This window comes from Lutra lutra, chromosome 7 (assembly GCF_902655055.1).
Source record: "Lutra lutra chromosome 7, mLutLut1.2, whole genome shotgun sequence".
NCBI classification, from domain to species: Eukaryota; Metazoa; Chordata; class Mammalia; order Carnivora; family Mustelidae; genus Lutra; species Lutra lutra.
The window spans coordinates 48611865-48631596 of NC_062284.1; the positions used below are offsets into that span (position 1 = coordinate 48611865).

General features: G+C 41.9%; 1 protein-coding gene across 2 annotated transcripts in view; it reads right to left on the reverse strand.

The window, feature by feature from the left end:
* The window catches only part of CLN6 (CLN6 transmembrane ER protein), a 47117-nt gene extending 27403 nt beyond the window's left edge, over nt 1–19714 (reverse strand). The window contains exons 1-3 of one of the 2 annotated variants that reach the window (XM_047736779.1): nt 19556–19714; nt 16920–16980; nt 738–826 (exon numbers count right to left, since the gene is read on the reverse strand). In XM_047736779.1, the coding sequence (XP_047592735.1) occupies nt 738–799 (62 nt within the window). In that variant the 5' untranslated portion in view covers nt 800–826; nt 16920–16980; nt 19556–19714. The remainder of the gene's footprint in view (nt 1–737; nt 827–16919; nt 16981–19555) is intronic. The other variant, XM_047736776.1, reaches the window with a different exon arrangement.
* Between the last annotated feature and the right edge of the window lie 18 nt (nt 19715–19732).

The window sequence follows — 19732 nt, forward strand, 5'->3', positions numbered from 1 at the left end:
GGCTCTCTGCTCAGCAGGGAGCCTGCCTCCTCCTCCTCTCTCTCTCTGCCTGCCTCTCTGCCTACTTGTGATCTGTCTGTCAAATTAAAAAAAAAAAATCTTAAAAAAAATTCAGCTTTGTTGAAGTACGATTTATACACAATGAAATTCTTTAATTTTAAGCACAATTCAATAAGACAGGAGAACTGTATATTTTCATGTAACCACCACCACAGTCATGTTACAGAATAATCATATCACCTCAGAAAATTCCCCTGTGCCCCTTTTAGTCACTCCCTCCCACTTTCCCCAGCCCAACCGGGGAACTTCTTCACACCATTACAGTTTTGCTTTTTCTTAAATTCCATATAAATACAAATCATCTAGCTTTTCCCATCTGGATTCTTTCACTCAGTATGACGCTTTTGAGAGGCGTTCGTGTTGTTGTATATATCAAGAGTCCAGTTCTTTTTATTACAGAGCAGAATTCTCCTGCTTAGATGAACCCATTTGTAATTCATGCTCCAGTTGCAGGACATCTGAGCTGTTTCCAGTTTGGGGCTATTATGATAAAGCTGCTAGAACATTCACCTACAAGTCCTTGTGTGGACAAATGTTCATTTCTCTTAGATAAGTACCTCTTGGGTAAATGGGATTGCTGGGTCATACAGTGAGTGTGTATTTCACCTTATTAGAAACCGCACAGTGTTTCTGGAAGTAGTTTGCACTCTGCCTGGCAGTAGGATCAGAAAGATTACCTTCCGGACTGTAGCAGAGGTGACCATCGTGTATCCTCATGATGAATCAAGTTTGTGTTCATCCCCGATGGCTGGGAGTTTCTTCATCCCTGCAGAGTGAGAGGGAAGCTCTAAACTGGGTCACTGACCCCTACCCTCACCCTCATCCCCGCTACCCTTCTATGATCTTGCTGTGCTGGGCACTGGCCTGAGTGCCAAGCACAGAAGCGGGTCAAGGCAGTTTATACATAATGTATGGATTGTCTGGGAATTAAGTTTCTACCCAAAGCAAAAAGCCCTAGTTGCCTGGCTTTCAATTAACTATTCATTTGTTTGGATACAGGATCCCCCATTGAACAATAGGCAAGTCATAATTCTAAATGGACCCAGCAGACAAAGCCGGATCCCTTTTCCTAGCTAGACAATTAACCAGAACCAGTTCTCAGTTCCATCAATAAACATTTGTTAAGCCACACCAGGATAGTGTGCAGGGAATCAATGTTTCTTGCAACCTTACTGTCCTTGCCCAAGCACTCTGTGGATATTGTCATTGTTCTTGGACAGATGATTAAATGAAAATTTGGAGATGGGAATTAATCTGCCTGAGGCTTCCTGGCAGAAGTCAGAGTGGACTCCCAGGTCTTTCTGCTATGCCATTTCTTGCCTGGGGGCCCTGAAAGGTAGCCAGGGGATGGGAGTGGGGGCAAGACTAATGTGCACGAAACAAGACAATCCTGGGGCATTCCTAAAAAAGCTGACCATTGCATAAAACTGTTTTCCCCATAAGGGAATTGTTTGAGTTGGGAGCTTGTTCCTGGTTAAGGTCTTGGCATAAATGAAGTGACGAAAATCTCATTCACATAAACAAAGTTATTACAAGTAGAAACTCTTATAATAACTTATTAGTGAAACTATGCTCAGTCTTTGTGAAATAAGCATAAAGACAGTGTAGGCATTAATTACACAAAGGGGCCTATCACCCTGCACATTTTTTTATGCAACATGAAAAACCCGACTAGATCTTTGATAGAATTTAAAGCTAATATGCTAAAAATGGTGAAGAGTGAACATTTAATTAGAGATGCTTTTATTTGTCTTTAGAAAAGCATTGGAGATAAAAATCCCAATGGCTTTGTCTTCTTTATAAAAGTTGGGCTGAGATTTTGTATGAGACCTTATTTCTCTTTGGTCACATTCTTACTCCCCATGGCTAGCTAGGGTGGGCGAATGGGCATCAGGGGTCTTTGAACCACCTGAAACTGTACCCAACATGATTTGAGGATATATTTTTTCGGTAATTATAGCCTTTGTCAGATCCCCCAAGGTCTCTGGGATACAGCCACGAGTTTGAATCACTTCTTTCTCAGTTTTTTTCTCTTGCCAGCAGCAGCATCAAAATTCCTCCACTGACTTTATGGGAGTGCTCAGAGTTGGAATCATTTTCTTTAAAAAAAAATCTGGATCAGGGCACCTATCTGGCTCAGTCAGTGGAGCATGCAACTCTTGATCTCAGGGTCATTATTTCAAGCCCCACATTGGGCATAGAGCTCATGAAAAGAAAAATAAATGAATAAATAAATAAATAGACAAAAACCCGAGACACACCTAAAATAAAAGGATACGGAAAGGATGAAAATAAAATGATGAAAAAAGATATACCAGCGACATGCTAACTAAAAGAGAGCTGGTGTAATTATATAGATATGAGACAAACTACACTACAAAGCAAAAAGTATTATTAGGGCTCTTATCATTATCATGATAAAAGGTTTAATTTATCAAGAAGATACCATAGTTCTAAAGTTGTAGGTACCTTCTGAAATAGCATTCAAACATATAAAATAAAAATTTACAGAACTATAGAAAAAAATGGACTAATCTAATATAGGGGATGTATATTTTATCAGTACAATGCTTTCAATTATTGGTAGGTTAAGAAAGATTTATTTTTTATTTTTTTTAAAGATTTTATTTATTTATTTGACAGAAAGAGAGATCACAAGTAGGCAGGGAGGCAGGCAGGGAGAGGGGGAAGTAGGCTCCCTGCTGAGCAGAGAGCCCATTGCGGGGCTCGATCCCAGAACCCTGGGATCATGACCTGAGCTGAAGGCAGAGGCTTTAGCCCACTGAGCCACCCAGGCGCCTCAAGAAAGATTTAAATAATAGAGTCAACCAGCCTGATTTATTGGATGTTTACAAATTACTCTGCATCCATTCATCAAGGAATAGACCTTATTTTCAAGTACACATGAACATTTCTAAAAACTGACCATATAAAAGGTCATAAAGCTAGTTTCAACAAATTTCAAATAATATGGTTTAAATAAACCACTCTTTATGACCTATGACCATAGATCCAAGTTATGCAATTAAATTAGAAATCTGAAACAGAAAGAAAAAGGACACCCTCCCCAAGTTTTGGAAATTAATTAGAAAGTGCACTTCTAAATAATTTATGAGTCAAGTAAGAACTCATAATAAAAACTGAACACTGTATAGAGACAGTTACATGATGTGATAAGAATTCTACATAACAAAACTAGTGGATGCAGCAAAAATGGTAATTACAGGGAAATTTATAGCTTTAGATGCTTATACTAGGAAAAAAAAGACTGAAAATTAATGAGCTAGAGGAAAGCAGAGTGGAGGGAAAGGAAAGAAGGAAAAAGGAAAGAAAAACCCCACCAGAAACTCAGAGCATAAGGAAGAGGTAAAGATGAGAGCATAAACCAATACCATGGGCAACAAATGTGCAATAGGGATGACCAACAAGCCAGCACCGGATAAAATAGACCCTCTGGTAAGAGTCATTAAGAAAGAGGGTAATAGCATGCATGAGTAATAGAGATAAAGACCAGAAGAAAGCTGCAAATACTGAAGGGGTTAAAAAGATACGGTGAACATACCACGGATAACATTACATCAGTGAATTTTAAAACTTATTAGAAAGGGAAACATTTCTAGAAAAATATAGTTTGTCAAAGCGATAACAAGAAAGCCTGAGTTTTCAATAGTATTACAGAAATTGAATCAGTGGCTTAAAAAAAAAAATCAAGCTTCACTGGTTTTTAGGCAATTCCTAGCAGGTTTTCATAGGATAAATTAATTTTATTTTATTATACTTTATTTTTAAGATTTATTTATTTTAGGGAGAGAGAGAGAGCTAGAGTGCATGCGGGGTAGGGGAGGGTGGAGGGAGATAATCTCAAGCAGACCGCCTGCTGAGCGTGGAGCTGGGAGCAGGGCTGGATCTCATAGCCCTGAGACCATGACCTGAGTCAAAATCAAGAGTCGGACAGTTAACACTGAACCAACTGAGCCACCCAAACACCTCTATTCTAATTTTATACCAACTCTTATAAAGAATATCAAAAGAAGCAATACTCCCCAACTCATATGAGATTAGTACAAGCTTGAAATAGAATGAGCCAAGACTCTGCGAGAAAGAAAGTAACAGACCAGAATCCCTCATAAACATAGACAGAAATGCTATAAACAAAATATTAGCAAATCAAGTCCAACAGTGTATGATAAAGACAATTCATCATGACTAAGCTGGATTTATTCCAGAAAAATTAGGATGATTCAACATAAAACCCGGTAACGTTAACTCTTCACATTAGCGGGTTAAAGGAGAAGTTCTATGATTATCTCAACAGAAGTAGTAAAGGCATTCAGTAAAAGTCAACATCCAATCATGAAAAAAGCCCTTAGTAAAGCAGGAATAAACTGAAACTTCCTAACATTAAAGGGTAATCTTTTTTAAAAAAGCCTTTAGTAGTCAACATTCTTAATGGCGAATCATTGAAAGTTGCTATTCCTTTAAGAGCAGAACAAGATAAAGGTGTGTCTGCTCCATAGGCAAGCGTAGCACAGATAGAAGGAGAAAGAAGGAAACAATACTGTCATTGGCTGTAGCTACTGTAACTGTGTACATAGAAAGCAATAAACGAATCTACAAATCAGATCATTGAAATTATTAGAATCATGAATTGGTATAACTGAAAGACACTTTGCAATATTTCTTAAAACTGAACTAGAGTAGATTACGGAGAAATCCTTGTGCGTGCTTAAGAATACTCATCGCAGAACTGTTTACAACAGCAAAACAGCAAAAAATTGGAGGCTACCGAATGTCCATGGAAAGAAGAACGTATAAATAAAAAGCCTACACATTCAGCTAGTGAATGTACTAGAGCTACACACGTAACCTGGTTGAATATAATTAGAACATTTATATTTTCAAATATAAAATAAAACAAATATTTTCCACATAAATTTTTTATAAACCTGAAAAAGGTAGGTTGCAGAAAATGGCATTGTCACGATACCACACTTATTGTAAAGCTCCAGCAAGTAAACTAAACAATATTTTGTTTGAGGTTGATTACGCATATGATAAAGCTACATACTTAAAAAAAATTTTTTTTTAAATGGGCACCATAAAATTCAACCTACTGTTCCCTGTGGTGAGGAGGCAGGACAAGATAGGAACAAGGCACACAGGTGGAGGCACCAAAAGGTGTTTTTGTAGTTCTTAAATTGAGTGGTGGGTTTCCAGGAGTTTATTTTATGTGCATTTATTCTTTTGATGTATCAGACACTAGGCATTAAGCTTTTTATAGAGCGGACTGTAGTTACCCTCGTTCACCACTACATGACAGGCTAGTCCGTCAGTAAAGTCATTCCTAAAAGGAAAAGGCTGGTGAGAGGGGAGATGCTGCGTAATGGCCCCTTTCTAGGGGCCAGGAGCCTGCGGGGAATTCTGAGTGTTCACACGGGCAATGGGGCAGCTCGGATGCGCCTTACTCTGGCTAGGATCTCGAAGTCAGGGGACCAGGCTTTGTTTTTTTGCCTTTCTTTTGGCCTGGCTGTGGAACCATTTTGAAAACTTAAAAGTATATCTGCTGGAATGTTGATTTTTATTTCTCAGAGTTTTTCTGTGTTTCCCAAGGTGGTGGTTCCTAAACGAACAGCATGGGGCGTGAGGTTTATTACTTGGTTTCCCTCGTGGCAACTGACACATCCCCTTCTGTGTTTATGGATCTGGGGCTATTGTTTTTCAGCACTAGCATTAGAACTACGCTTCAATAAACATCTGCATGACCTGGTAATCATATATACAGGAATATTTAAATCTTGGTAACAATCGTTAAAATAGCGACACAACAATCATCAAAATTACTCACAGAAATCATGATGCCCAATAGCTTTTTCATGTGATGTGCTTGCCTGAGGTTGGCAGAGACTTGTTTCAGCAGCCAGTGTTAGGACAGCAAGTGGCAACAGGACCCCAGTCACCCACTTCTCTTTTCATTCTCTAGATCTGCCTCGCTGGCCCAATACATTAGCCACTAAACCACATGTGGCACTGAGCGCTTGCAGTGAGATGTGCCCTAAGTGTAAAATACACCTTGGATTTTGAAGACTTAGTATGAAAAAAAAGGGTAAATATCTGTTAATAATTACTCATATTAATTACCTGTTGAAATGATACTATTTTAGATACATTAAGTTAAATAAAATATACTATTAATATTAATGTCATCTGTTTCTTTTCACTTTCTTAGAAATTTTAAAATTACTAGAAATTTTAAAATTACATACTGCACGGCTTACATATGTGATTCATATTATTAATTCCATTGGATAACACTGCTCTGGATGTTACTACCAGTGCTTGCGATCCCTGCCTCCGGAGCCAACCTCATGGCTAAGGTCTCCACCTTCCGCCCGGGGAAGGGTCCTGGGAGCCCTCGTGGGGATGGTCAGGATGGGGTGCTGCGGTAGCCATCCCTTCCTGGCGCTGCTCTCGCCTATTCAGATCCAGAGGCGGAGCGTGAGTGGCGCCGCGAGGAGGTGACGGTCGCGCTGGGTGTTGCCTGTCTGCCTGGTGGGGGCAGTGCGCCCTTGGGAAGGTGAGACACCTGGCCGGACGGTCTCCAGACTCGGCCAGGGCACGGCACCGGCCTCAGCGGCTGGAAGGAGCCACAACCCACCAGCAGGCCCGTCTGAGCTGAAAAAGAAAGCGTGCCCTGGTAGGGCTCTGAGCTTGGGGAGAGACGGGCGGGGTCTTCCTCCTTCCAACCATCCTCAATCTTTCTTGTGTTTGTCTCTTCTCTGCAGCTCTAGGCACTCCCTGGAGACAGGCCAAACCACGAAAATTGTGGAATTTCGATGATTCCGCCTGTGGTTAAATACTAGGGATATCTGCATTTAAAACTGGCATTACACATTACAGAGAATGGTAAAAATTCATGCTAATAATGAAGATCTTAAGTTATTCCTGACATTTGCAAACGGTTGAAAAATTTTTAATTTGTAATTGTGGTCTAATACATACCATATAAGATGTACCATCTTCACCATTTCAACTGTGCGGTTCAGTCACATTAAGTATATTCATATTGCTGTGTGACCAGTCTCAGATTTTAGTGTATGTGCTGCCCAAATGAGCAAGGTGCAACCAGTCTCCAGAATTTTTCACCCTGCAAAACCGGAACTCTATACCCATGAAACACCAACCTTCTTCCATTTCTTTCTCCCACTAGTCCTGGCAACCACCATTCTGCTTTCTGTTTCTATAAGCTTGACTGAAACTCTGTAACATTTTTCCTTTTGCGATAGTTTATTTCAGTTAGCATAATGTTCTTAAGGATCATGCATGTTGTGGCATGGGTCAGAATGTCCTTCCTTGTTAAGACTGACTAATTTTCCATTGTATGTGTATACCATGTTCTTTATCCATTCACCCATCAAGGAAGATTTGTGTTACTTCCCCCTTTTGGCTATTGAATAACGCTGCTATGAACAGGGGTTTACAAATACCTCTTTCCAATTTTTGGCTAAAATAAACAAGATTGCAATTAATATCTTTGTATACAACCACTTTGCACACATGTGAGTGTATCTGTAGGATACATTCCTAAAGGTAAATGGGTCAAAGGGAATGTACACTTTATAATTTGTTCAAGATTGCCAATCTGCTGTCCATAGAGGTTAAACGATTTTACAATAACCTAACGTCGTATGTTTTCAGTCAACCATCTTTGACAATACAGTAGATTAGAAATAGAATTTCCATCAGTAAGAATGAGTGGAAACATGTAAAATATGTTGAGATCCATGAGTTTCGAAGGATACCACAAAAACTCCCAAATTTTCAAAGTTCACTTCTGGAGGATGCTAGGGAAATAATTCACTAGTTTGAAAACAAGCAAATGAAAACAAAAGGCAGGAGTCGAGCGTGACCTGTCTTTGCTTCGTCAACACTTTATATCGTATATCAGGATAGCCAGATAGTTGATGGGAGGAATTTTCTCTTTATAAAAATATTCTCGTTGTTAAGTGGAGAAGGAATGATGGAACCACTGAAAAGAGCGGTGGACAGTGATCACCAATGACCACAAAAGAGAGACAAAGTAAGAAAGAGATAGCTAGATATCCTGTGGCCCCTGATAGGAGATCATTACGCTGTCTCTGAACTATACTTCCCTGACATCTAAACTTGAGTCTGATCAAATCACCAGGGTTAATTGCCAACTACCAAGTTACAGAAAAAATCAGGGTAAGAACACGTTGAGCAATATATCAAGGGGATGGGATCAGCAAAATCCAGACTGTAGGAAACTCAAATGACCTAGTTTCTTCAATAAATAAATTAAAAGGAAAAAAAAGAAAAAGGAGGAGGGAGGAGGAATCTTTAAATTAAAATAAATTCAAGGTGGGGTGCCTGGGTGGCTCAGTCAGTTAAGTGGCTGTCTTGGACTCAGGTCATGATCCCAGAGTTCTGGGATCAAGTCTTGTGTTGGGCTCCGTGCTCATTGGGGAGTCTGTTTCTCCCTCTCCCTCGGCCTTCTGCTCCTGCTGCTTGTGCTCTTTCTCTCAAATAAATAAATACAATCTTAAAAAAAAGTAAATTTAAGGTTCATGGCAAGCAAATGTAACATATGGACCTCTTTATATTCTGATTCAAACAAAAAATATGTGTTATTATTTGTAAGACGATTGGGAATTTGAACCCCAATTTGATATTTAATTATATTAAGGAATCATTGTCAATTTGAAGGTACTATGGTATTATGCTCTTTTATCATAACATTTTAGATATTAAGATATTGTTTTGTAGCTTTGTGGCATCATGGATAGGTTAAAAAAATCTTATCTTTTAAAGATCTACTAAAATAATTATTGATGAAATGATACGATGTCAGAGATTTGCTTCAGAATAACACAGTGGGAGTGTGTGTGGGATGGAGTGCGGATGAACCAAGACTGACTATGAGCTGATGACTGTTGAATCTGTGTGATGCATACCCTACAATTCTCTGTACTTTTGTTCATGCTGGAATTTTTCCAAACAAAAGAGTTTATTCGAAAAGAGAATGAAAAGAGAGTAATTAGGAATAATAGGTACAAATAGCTCTTTGTAGCAATTTTAATGTAAAAAAAGGAGCAAAAAGGAAAAAGAATAGCTAGGAGGGTCAATAGAAGGTTTTTTGTTTTTGTTTTTGTTTTTAACTAATCTCTCTGCCCAACATGGAGCTGGAACTCACAACCTGGAAATCAAGAGTTACAGGCTCTACCAGTTGAGCAGCCAGGTGCCCCAATAGGAGGGTATTAAAAAAAAAATTAGGGACACCTAGGTGGCTCAGTTGTTAAGGGATTGCCTTCGGCTCAGGTCATGGGTCCTGGGATCAAGCCCCGAATCAGGCTCCCAGCTCCGCGGGAAGCCTGCTTCTCCCTCTTGTTCCCCTTGCTTGTGTTTCCTCTCTTCGCTATGTCTCTTTCTGTCAAATAAATAAATAAAGTCTTTTTAAAAAATTAAAAAAGAAAAAGAAAAATTATTCAAGTATTACATATATATGAAAAAGCAAGTAACTCAGTACCTCCTCACCAAGTAAATATTTCCCATGAATGAAAAAAGATATTTTATTGCAGCTTTTTGGGTAAACACTTCAGTAAAGCACATAAACATTAAACTCAACCGATTTTAGAAATGAGGGTCTCCATGTAATCATCATCCAAGTTAAGTCAAGAATAAAACATTTGTAAAATGCTAGAAACTTCCTGTCTTCTGCCAGACAATAAATAACCCCTGTAAAAGGTAACCTCTCTTCTAAGTTCTATCATCAAAGATAAGTTTTGTTTTCTTTTGAACTTCACATAATGGAATCACACAGTAGTTACTCTTTTGTATAATTACTCTTTTGTATAGTTTCTTTTGCATATATTATATATATGTATATATATATATATATACATATATATATATCAGGGAAGAAGGGAGAAAAAAGTAAAAATTTTGAGAGAGCCTTTGTACCAACCTGTGACAACAATATATTATGGACCAAGGAGTGTTATTTATGAATTCTCGGCATCTGAGTTCCAATTTCAAAAAGAAAGGAAAACAATGCATAATTTCAAAAAGTAAATAAAATAGGAAACAAATATATGAAAAAATCCAACATTTTTAGGACTCAAACAAATATATATCCATATATCAATAAGATATTAGTTATACTATCAAGTTAGCAAATAAAAATATTAATATCCAGTGTTACGAAGAGTTTGGTGAAACGGCCCTCATGCTGGGCTAGAAGGTATGTAAATTGGTAAAATTATTTAAGAAAGCAATTGGTAATTGTTGATCAAGGTTCTAAACAGTTTTATACATTTTATCTTAGTAATTCTACTTCTTGGAATCTAGCGAAGGATATTTTTTCGACAACCCAATATTCTATAACAAATCCACTGGAATTGTTTTTATAAAGATTGTGTAATATGGGGTTGCCTGGGTGGCTCAGTTGTTAAGCGTCTGCCTTCGGCTCATTTCATGATCCCAGGGTCCTGGGATCAAGCCCCACGTTGGGCTCCCTGCTTGGTGAGGAGCCTGTTTCCCCTCTCCCTCTCCCCCTGCTTGTGCTCCCTCTCTCACTATTTCTCTCTCTGCAAAATAAATAAATAAAATCTTAAAAAAAAAAAGATTGTGTAATATGATGGGAAATTAAGATATAATATTAAAGTTTTTTTTTAAAGCAGGCAATATCAACAAAGGCAAATATTACAAATAGCATATATTATACATTTTGAATATAAATATGTAGAAAACAAACTAACCTGACATCTGGGAGGAGAAGATTTAGCCTTTACCCCTGGTAAACTCACAGTATGGAAGGGACAGATGGCAAAAATAGGCAAAAGTAGGCAGGCCTCCATTTTTTTGAGAAAGGGGATTTCGGGCTAAGAAGCTGGTCTTGTTGAGTAAGAACTGACACCACCCATATCAACATGACACAACTGTTCCAGAAAATTCTTGCCTAGGAAGATAAATAGATTAATTGCTAGCTCAAGAAATTAATTTATCTGGGCAAATAGTTTGCTCATCTGGACACGACAGATGACTGCTTTCCTATCAAGACCACTGACCACACACAGAGGCAAAGAACTAACCATTATGACAAAGTTTATTTATCAAGACTTGTTTCAAGACCCTTGCTTCTCTGAGTCTATGAATCCTAAACTGCCTTACTTTTCCCAGACTGTGCCCAATCCCCATCAATTTCTTGCTTTGGAAAACCACTTTAAACCACTTGAGCCCAGACCCCCAAATGCTATATATGTCCTTTCTTGAAATCTCCTTTCTGAGACACTACCAATCTCTACCAAGGTGTTATTCTCCCTTGCTGCAGTAAATATCTAATAGAATTATGTTGCTTGATTAACAGGTTTCGCGGGTGTTCTTTGGGGGAGTTGGGAGTGGACAATATCTGTGAATTCAAATGAGAAAAAAAACCTGACATTTGTTTTCCTAAACCTATAACTGAAATTGAACATTTCCTTCAACTAGGAATATAAGCAAAACCACAGTGACTGTGGCTATGTCACCCATAAAAATTATGACCACTTGTCACCAATAAAAATTACAGGTATTTTCAATCTATATTAGAGCTATCGTATCTATCTCAAAATATCATTTATGCTCACCACTATTTTAAAATTAATGCAAAGTCAGAGCTGTGAAGGCTCTGAGATTTTACCCAACCTGCAAGCTAACAAGTCAGCTTGCCAGTTTCGTGGATCATGACAGAAGACACAGAACTCCTGAGTCCGAGATGACAGACTTTATTATTCACAGCAAAAAGGGGTATCCAGAGTATCAATGTATTTGTGTGGTTTCCCTAATTTCTATTTCCACAGGGATGGTGGGTGAGGGGTGGGGCAGGTCACAAGGACACAGGTAGCAGATTTTGTTAGAAGACAGGAATTTAGGGCTCAGGGCTAGCGTACTTTTTGAGCAAGCAACAAATGTAGGGAAGCAGCAAATAAGCTAGTCTGGTTGCCGAAGTGTTTAGCTACTGATGCTACTCAGTTTCAAGCAATGGAGAAGCCGTGCAGTCTGGCACACTCAGCAAAAGTATACAGGGGCAATCAGGACCCATGTGGACTGCCTCTCTAACATGTAGTACTAGACCTTGCTCTTAATGCGTTTTTAAAGGAGCAGATACTTTATCATATCATCACTTTTTTTTTTAAGATTTTATTTATTTACTTTTGCAAGTGAGAGAGAGAAGGAGCATGCACAGGAGTGGAGAGGGGAGCGGGAGAAACTGACTTCCCAGTGAGCAGGGAGCCCCATGAATGATGTGAGGCTGATCCCAAGACTCTGGGATCATGACCTGAGCCAAAGGCAGACGCTTAACTGACTGAGCCACTCAGGTGCCTTCATCATTGTGCTTTTATATTTTAATATCACTGGTTTCCTTTGTTATTTTAATTAACATATGCATATAAATGCATTATTCCGAGAAGGGGTTGGTAGGCTTAGCCAGATTGCCAAAGGAGTCCGTGGCACAAATAAGGTCAAGAAATGGAAGATTTAAAAAAATATTTTCACCAAGTATTGATGAGAAAATAAACTGTTATATAACTCCATTACTCAGGAAAACCTGTTCAGAGCTCTCCTTATCAAGAAGGCAGAGTGGGAAGGGCCCTGGTGCCAAATCCAGGAGACCAGAATTTGGGTCTCGGCTAACATGAAGGCCCCACTAGTTACTTAAACATTTTGCATCCAGTTTTCCTCAACTGTAATGTGAGAAACTTGTCACCTAACTCAGTGTCTGACTGGCTCAAAACAGAGACTGAGAGATGTACTCTCACACGTTGCCTGTGGGAGTGTAAACTAAATATGTTTCTGGAGATTAACTTTGGTTCTATGTGCTCAAAAACATTCAAATCCTTTGAGCAAGCAAATCCATTACTAGAAATTAATTATTATTAGATGTAATCAGATGTACAGACAAAAATGCAACTGAAAAGATGTTCGTGGCAGTATTATAATCGTTGCAAGTTTTGCATCTTGAATGTCCAGTAATTGCAGAAATTGTGGCACGTCTATACTGATAAATGCTGTCATTATGAATCATCAGAGCAGAATATTTTGTGACATTAAAAGATGCCCATGATTTGGGGTGCCTGGGTGGCTCCGTTGGTTAAATGTCTGCATTCCACTCGGGTCATGATCCTGGGGTCCTGGGATGGAGTCTCACATCAGGCTCCCTCTGCCTGCCTCTCCCCCTTCTTGTGCTCTTTCTCTCTGTCAAATAAATAAAATCTTAAAAAAAGAAATGTCGGTGATTTTATATTGGTGGAAAAAAATGCAAAACTCTGTGAGGTGCTTCCAATTCTGTTTAATGAATTATATACATGTATATAGGCTTAGAAAAAAAACTAGTTGGAAATTTACTGAAAATGTTATTGCTAGTGGTATGATACGTATATATATTAGAAATTTTTAAATTCACGTTAATAAATTTCCCCTTGTATTTCTCAATAAGCATATGATGCTTTGTAATAAAAGAAGCAAATAATTTTATTTTTAAATTTATTTTGTTATTTTTTAAGATTTTATTTCTTCATCTGAGAGAGAGAGAGAGCATGTGTGCACAAGTTGGGGGAAAGGGGGAAGAAGACTCCCCACAGAGCTGGGAGCCTGTTTTGGGGGCTCCATGTGGGCTTCATGTGGGGCTTGATCCCAGGACTTGAGATCATGACCTGAGTCAAAGGCAGGCGCTTAACCATCTGAGCCACCCAGGCATCTTGAGAAGCAAATTATTTTAAAAAGCAACTCAAAACTAAGGTTATTTGTGTGAAAGTGCTTTGACAATCAAATTGTGCTACATAAATGTGTAATGATATTAGTGTTTTTCTGGAAATCGAGAAGCACGGTTGGATTCACGTTTAAATCAATAAATTTGACTGCAAGGAAGAAAAATTGGTCAGTGGGCGGGCTATGTTTTGTGCGGCTCTGCAGCAGGCCGGCTCCCTCTGATTCCTCCTGCTTCCCTCCCCCTGCCGCCTGTCTCTCACTCCTGTTTGTTTTTCTCCTCCATGCACCATCCATGCCTCCTTCCTCGGAAGGAGGGCTGTCTGGTCTTGTCTCCTGGGCTCAATCATGCCTCAGAAATGGAAAAAGCCCCAAGGCTGGGGCCCGTCTGGCTTGAAGAGCCGGGGCTCAGTTTTGAGTGTGACATCAAAGTGCATAATGAGGGTTTTGCTGCAGATTCCAGGCTAGAGGGCAGGTGTGGGTGGCGCCATGGTTATAGGCTTCTGGGCTGTGGCCCCAAAGGAATGCTGAAGCCATTTGGCTGGATGCAGGTGAGGAAAAATCTGCTTTTTCTGTGGGAGGATTTGAGAGCATCTTGTGGTCTCCTTCACCCCGAGCTTCTGGTGCCAATTCACTGTCTAGTGCTCCTGACATCTCCACTGTTAAGGAAATGTATATAGGTCCTCTGGGGGCAGCAACCTATCCTAATACTAGTATTGAGGCTCTGGAATTAGGGCGACGTGGTTAGATTTGGATCCCAACTCCACCGCTGCTTGGAACCATCACTCAGTGTCCAAGAGCCTGGGTCTCAACATCTGTAAATGATGACAAAAGCACTCACATGCACCAGGCACACAACAGGCACAGTTCTGGGGCCTTTCTTATATTAACTCATTTGATCTACGCAGCCACCGTACTGGGCACTTGCTGTTATCATCATGTCCATCTTAGAGATGGGGAAACTGCAGCCGGGTGGGTTGATTCACTTGCCCAAGGCCTCGCAGGGTCAGTACCAGGATGAACCCAAGCAGTGTGGCTCTAGAGTCTGCGTTTAACAACCACGTTTGGAAGCCTCACTGTAAGATGAGTCAACAACAATAACTATGATTTATTAGCAGCTCACTTAGTGCCAGGCATGACGCTAAATGCTATTCAGGAACTTCTCATCCGTGTGTCCCCATGTCTGGATGAGGCGGGGACTGTCGTTATGTGCTAACATTGACCTGCAGCATGGTATACAAGGCCCTCCGGGAAAGGCTGGGCCTTGGCGAGGTTGTTACAGTATAGAAGAGCTAGGATGTGTCCATAAATAAATATGATTCATGTAGAATTAGAGCTAAGAGATTATCTGGTTTCAACTCATTTTTTACTGAGGACAAGAACAGACTTGCTTTGTTTATTCCCATAGAGTTTGGAGGAAGAACCAGTGAGAGAACAATAGGCAACAGTTACTGGGTTCCCAGGCCCTGTGTGAGTGTGTTTATATCCTTCAACCCTCACAACAGCCAGACAGGAGAGGCCCTATTATTATGCCCATTTCGCAGATGAGGAAACAGATGTGGAGAAGTTAATAAGCAGCTCATCCCACCTCCCACAGCTAGCAAGTGGCAGAGCTGGGATGCTGGCTGTGGGTTCCAGAGGTTGGCCACTAAACCACCATGCTCTGGGCCGCCCCGCTCACGAAAGGTGGTTAAGGAGCCTAGGAGGTGGATCAGGTAGATCAGAAAGTTCTTTGTAGATTACAAAGCGCTGTATAGACACAGCTTCTCATTAGAAAGAAGAGTCCGAGAGAGTTATAAAGTCATATGAAAGGATGCCTGGGTGGTGGCTCAGTTGGTTAAGCGTCTGCCTTCAGCTCAGGTCATGATCCCGGGGTCCTGGGATGGAGCCCTGTGTCCAGCTCCCTGCTCAGCGGGGAATCTGCCTCTCTCTCTGCCTCCCTCTACTCATGTTCTGTCACTCACTCCTCTCTCTCTCTCTCTCTCTCATAAATAGATAAAATCTTAAAAAAAAAAAAAAAGACAAAAAAACCCCAAAGTGGTATAAAGCCCAGGGCAAGACCAAGGACTATCTCTAGGATGAGATGGCTTTGCTTTGGACTTGGACCCATGCTAAGTAGGAATGAAAAATGTCCAGGGGTGGGGGAGTGTTATGGGGTGGTGGTGGGGAAGGTTCCCTAGAGTTCTCCCCCATTAGCTCAGGATGGCTGATCAGATTAGCCCATGGGCATGCTGGCCCAGGTGACGTGGTGATCAGGACCAGAGAGAGCCTTGGGGACCCGCAGAGAGCAAGCCGGCGGGTGGGGCCACTCAGAGGGGGATAAATGAAGGCACAGAAGGCTGGTAGCAGGGCCAAGGATGAGGGTGAGACAGCCTGAGTTCAAATCCTGCCGTTCTACGACATTCTGATTAGGAGGCCACTGCCAAGCTACACAACATCTGTATCTCAGTTTCCTCATCTGAAGAATGGGAACAATAATGGTGAGTCTTCAGAGGCTCATGCAAAACTGACATGCTCATTTGTTTCAAGTGTTTACTCTGATGCATGGCACACAGTAAGCCCTGGATAAGAGCTAGCCATTGCTATTTGTTATTATTGTCCCAGGAAGCCTGACTGGTGTCCTGGTTCAGGGAGGAATGGGGTTAGAAGGAAAGGAGACACATACGACTACTGCAATCTGCTCCTGGTAAATCGAAATCTGCTGGAGGTGAACTGGATTACAGAAGAACACGGACTGGCTCCCCGCTTTCCCACCTTAGGTTTTGTTTCCGAGAATCATTGGCTCTGCTGTTCAGGGAAAGGTAAGGAGTGGGAGGACGAGGAGATAAAGGCCAATGGGCCACCAGTCCTCTGGGCTAATACAGAAGGGTCAGCGGTGGTTTCTGCAGTTCTGTTGGCATTTCTGAACCGTTGTTAATTAGCCTCCTCATCCCTTTGCATACTGTGGATTTACTTTTCATTCTCACAAGCAGACACATTCCTGCAGGGAAAATGCAGATGGATGAGAAGTCTTTTCTTGAACAGATTAATGGCAGGATTGGAGGATGACTGTTGGGTGGGGACTAGGAGAAGTGAAATGAATGCAAATGTGTACTTACCCATACTCCTTTGCAGGACCAAGCTGGGTGAAGGAGCTTACATGTTGCCATCACACCGGCCCTGCAAGGAAAGTATTTCTTAGCTCCATCGTAGAAACTTGTCTGAGGCCACAGCTAGCCCATGGAGCAGGGAGTCCAACCCAGATGGATTCAGTGCCAAGGGTCATCCTTAATACAAAATCTGAGAAACTCCTCTGACTCAGAGCTATCAGGCCAGGCCAGCCTGGCTTGGGGGAAAGGACTGCTCCATGGAAGGAAGGTATAGTTTATCCTGCTCGTAGGCCTCCTCCCAATCCCCACGAGTTGAAGTGTTGGAGGTCAGTCCTGTCTTTGGTCCAGGTGGAAGGTTGCAGTTTATTGTCACCAGCAAATTGACCTCCATTGGGATATTACTAGTTGCACTTCTATCTTCCTATTGTTCAGTTGCTCAGTAGCCTCTTGTCACAGGTGTGGGGGATAGGTCAGGAGAACAAGGAGCTATTACTGGGCTCTGGCCTTTGGGAAAGGAGCTATGTCCTGTTTACACATCCTCTCTCCAGATTTGCACAACCTGACCACAGAAATGTCATCTTCCAAGCCCAGGTAAATAGAGGCAACCAGATAAGTCTGGTTGGCCAATGGCTACTGAGTAACCAAGGGAGCCCAGAACCCTATAGTAGGCAACTATGATAAATATAGAAGAAAAGAGCAGCCTAAGACTTCTGACCTCCGACTGCTGGAACAGAAGCATATTCCCATCTGGGGGAGGAGGTCATACAGTGCAAGTTTCGAGCCCCTCTCTCACATGAATGACTCTTGGTCCAGTCACCCCTCCCAGCAACCACCCACTTACACCACCAAATTGAGGTGTCAATGTTAGCGTGAACCCTAGTTTATCTTGCAAGAGTGAGAGGAGGAAGAAGGAAGTCTCTTATTCAACGATGAATAGCTGGCTGAATCAGGTCTCCCTCAGAAAACAAACTGAAGGGAAGAAAGAGCCTGTGTCTGGATCACCTTCTTCAAAAAGTTAGGTGGGAAAAAAAAAAAAAAGACACAGGGCAACAGGCTGGGCACAGGGGTGAGAAGGGATGGGGAGCCTGGTTGCTCTACAGAGCTAGGGAAGGAAACCAGTTAGAAGGGAGGCCCTGGTCACACATCTAAATGTGTCCCTGCAAAGTCCCCAGAGGCCAAAAAGCCTGTCAGGAATTGGATATTTTGCCAATTCTGAGAGCCCCAGAATGAAACCTACCAGCCTTCCCCTCTTTTCCATCAACAGAACTTCATCTTCAGCCCCCATTTTCAACATTGTTTTTGTTTAATATCTTAAGGGGGGAAAACAATGTTTGTGTAGGGATCTGCCAATAGGTGAAGTCGTGCTGCCCAATAAAAGGACAGTTTTTTTTTTGAGAAGTGGCCAAACCCCACCAATTGCTCTGTAACTGAGGGGAGGCCTCACCAACTAGGATTGGGGGTGGGGTGGGGTGGGGTGGGTGTCAAATGAAATAATTTATGTCAACTTGTTGAGCCCAGCCTGGTCTCTTGGGGCCAAATACACGTATTTGTTCTTTCTTTGTGGTATATATTGTCCTCTGGGGTTAAGTGGGAGAGAGGAAAACTTCCCTATTGAGCTTGCACATTTTCTGACTGTCCCAGGAGCTTCATCACCCCTGCCTTCTACCATCCTAGTCCAAGACCTTTCTTCCTAAATAGGCTTCCTGCTTCTACACTTGCCTCCTAGTTTATTCTCCACATAGCAGCCAGAGCGATATTTTTAAAAATGTTAATTGTTATCTTGTCACTTTCCTGTCGAAAACTCTTCAAACGCCCCCATCACACTTAAGAGTAGAAGTTAAACACTTCACCAAGGGTTACTGGGCGGGAGGGTGACCTGCACCCTGCTGACTTCGCCTCCCATCATTCCTCCTATGGCCCATTCTGCGGCAGCCACAATGACCTTGGTTTCTGAGCCCGCCAAGACTGTGACCTCCTTAGGGCTTTGGTACTGGCTATTCCCCTTGCCTAGAATACCCTTTGTTCTTCTTACCTGCCCACTCTAAGTAGCGAACCCACCCTCCCTCTACTGGCCTCACAGCAAATGGTAATGATACGAACTCAACCGGGCTGGTCTAGCATTTGCTCACTTCTTTACTGTCTGTTTTCCTCACAACACAAGCCCGAGAAGGGAAGGCGCCGTGTCTATCTTGTCTATCACCCAATCTCTGGGGCCAAGCAGAGCCTGGCACGTAGTAGATCTCTAGTATTCGTTAGATAAATGAGCTCTTCAAACCTGAACCATCTTGAGAGGTGAGAAAAGGGAGGTTCTGTCAGGCTGGGGATCAGAGTCCTGGTCTGTCTGAATACAGACCTCGCCTTCCTTTCAGACACCTCGCCCCTTTCCATGGCGGGAGTAGCGCCCCTCACCCCTTCTCACACACTTGATCCCCCTCTCTCCAGGGAAGATAGGCCTGAATTCCAATCCCTTCTCCGCGTCTGGTGCCAGCCCCCAAGTCCTCCTACATCTCGGGGGCTCAGAGACACCGCCCTTTTCTTAAAATGGACCCTGTCGGGTGCGTGCAACCCCCTCCCTGGGTCCCCAGTCAGGGCACAGAGGAGTCCCGCACCGTCTATGGTAAAATGGGGCGAGATCCCTGGTCCACCTGTGGTATCGCCTCAGGTCCCCGACTGTGGCCCCCTCCAAAGCTAGGGAGCCCCCAGGCCGTGTGGGACGAGGAGGACGGTCCAGGCGTCAAGGGCAATGAGGACATTCAGGCCCGAAAAGGGGGTAGGCTAACTTCGCGCAGTAGAACCTTTCTTCACCATGCCCTCGTTTGCCG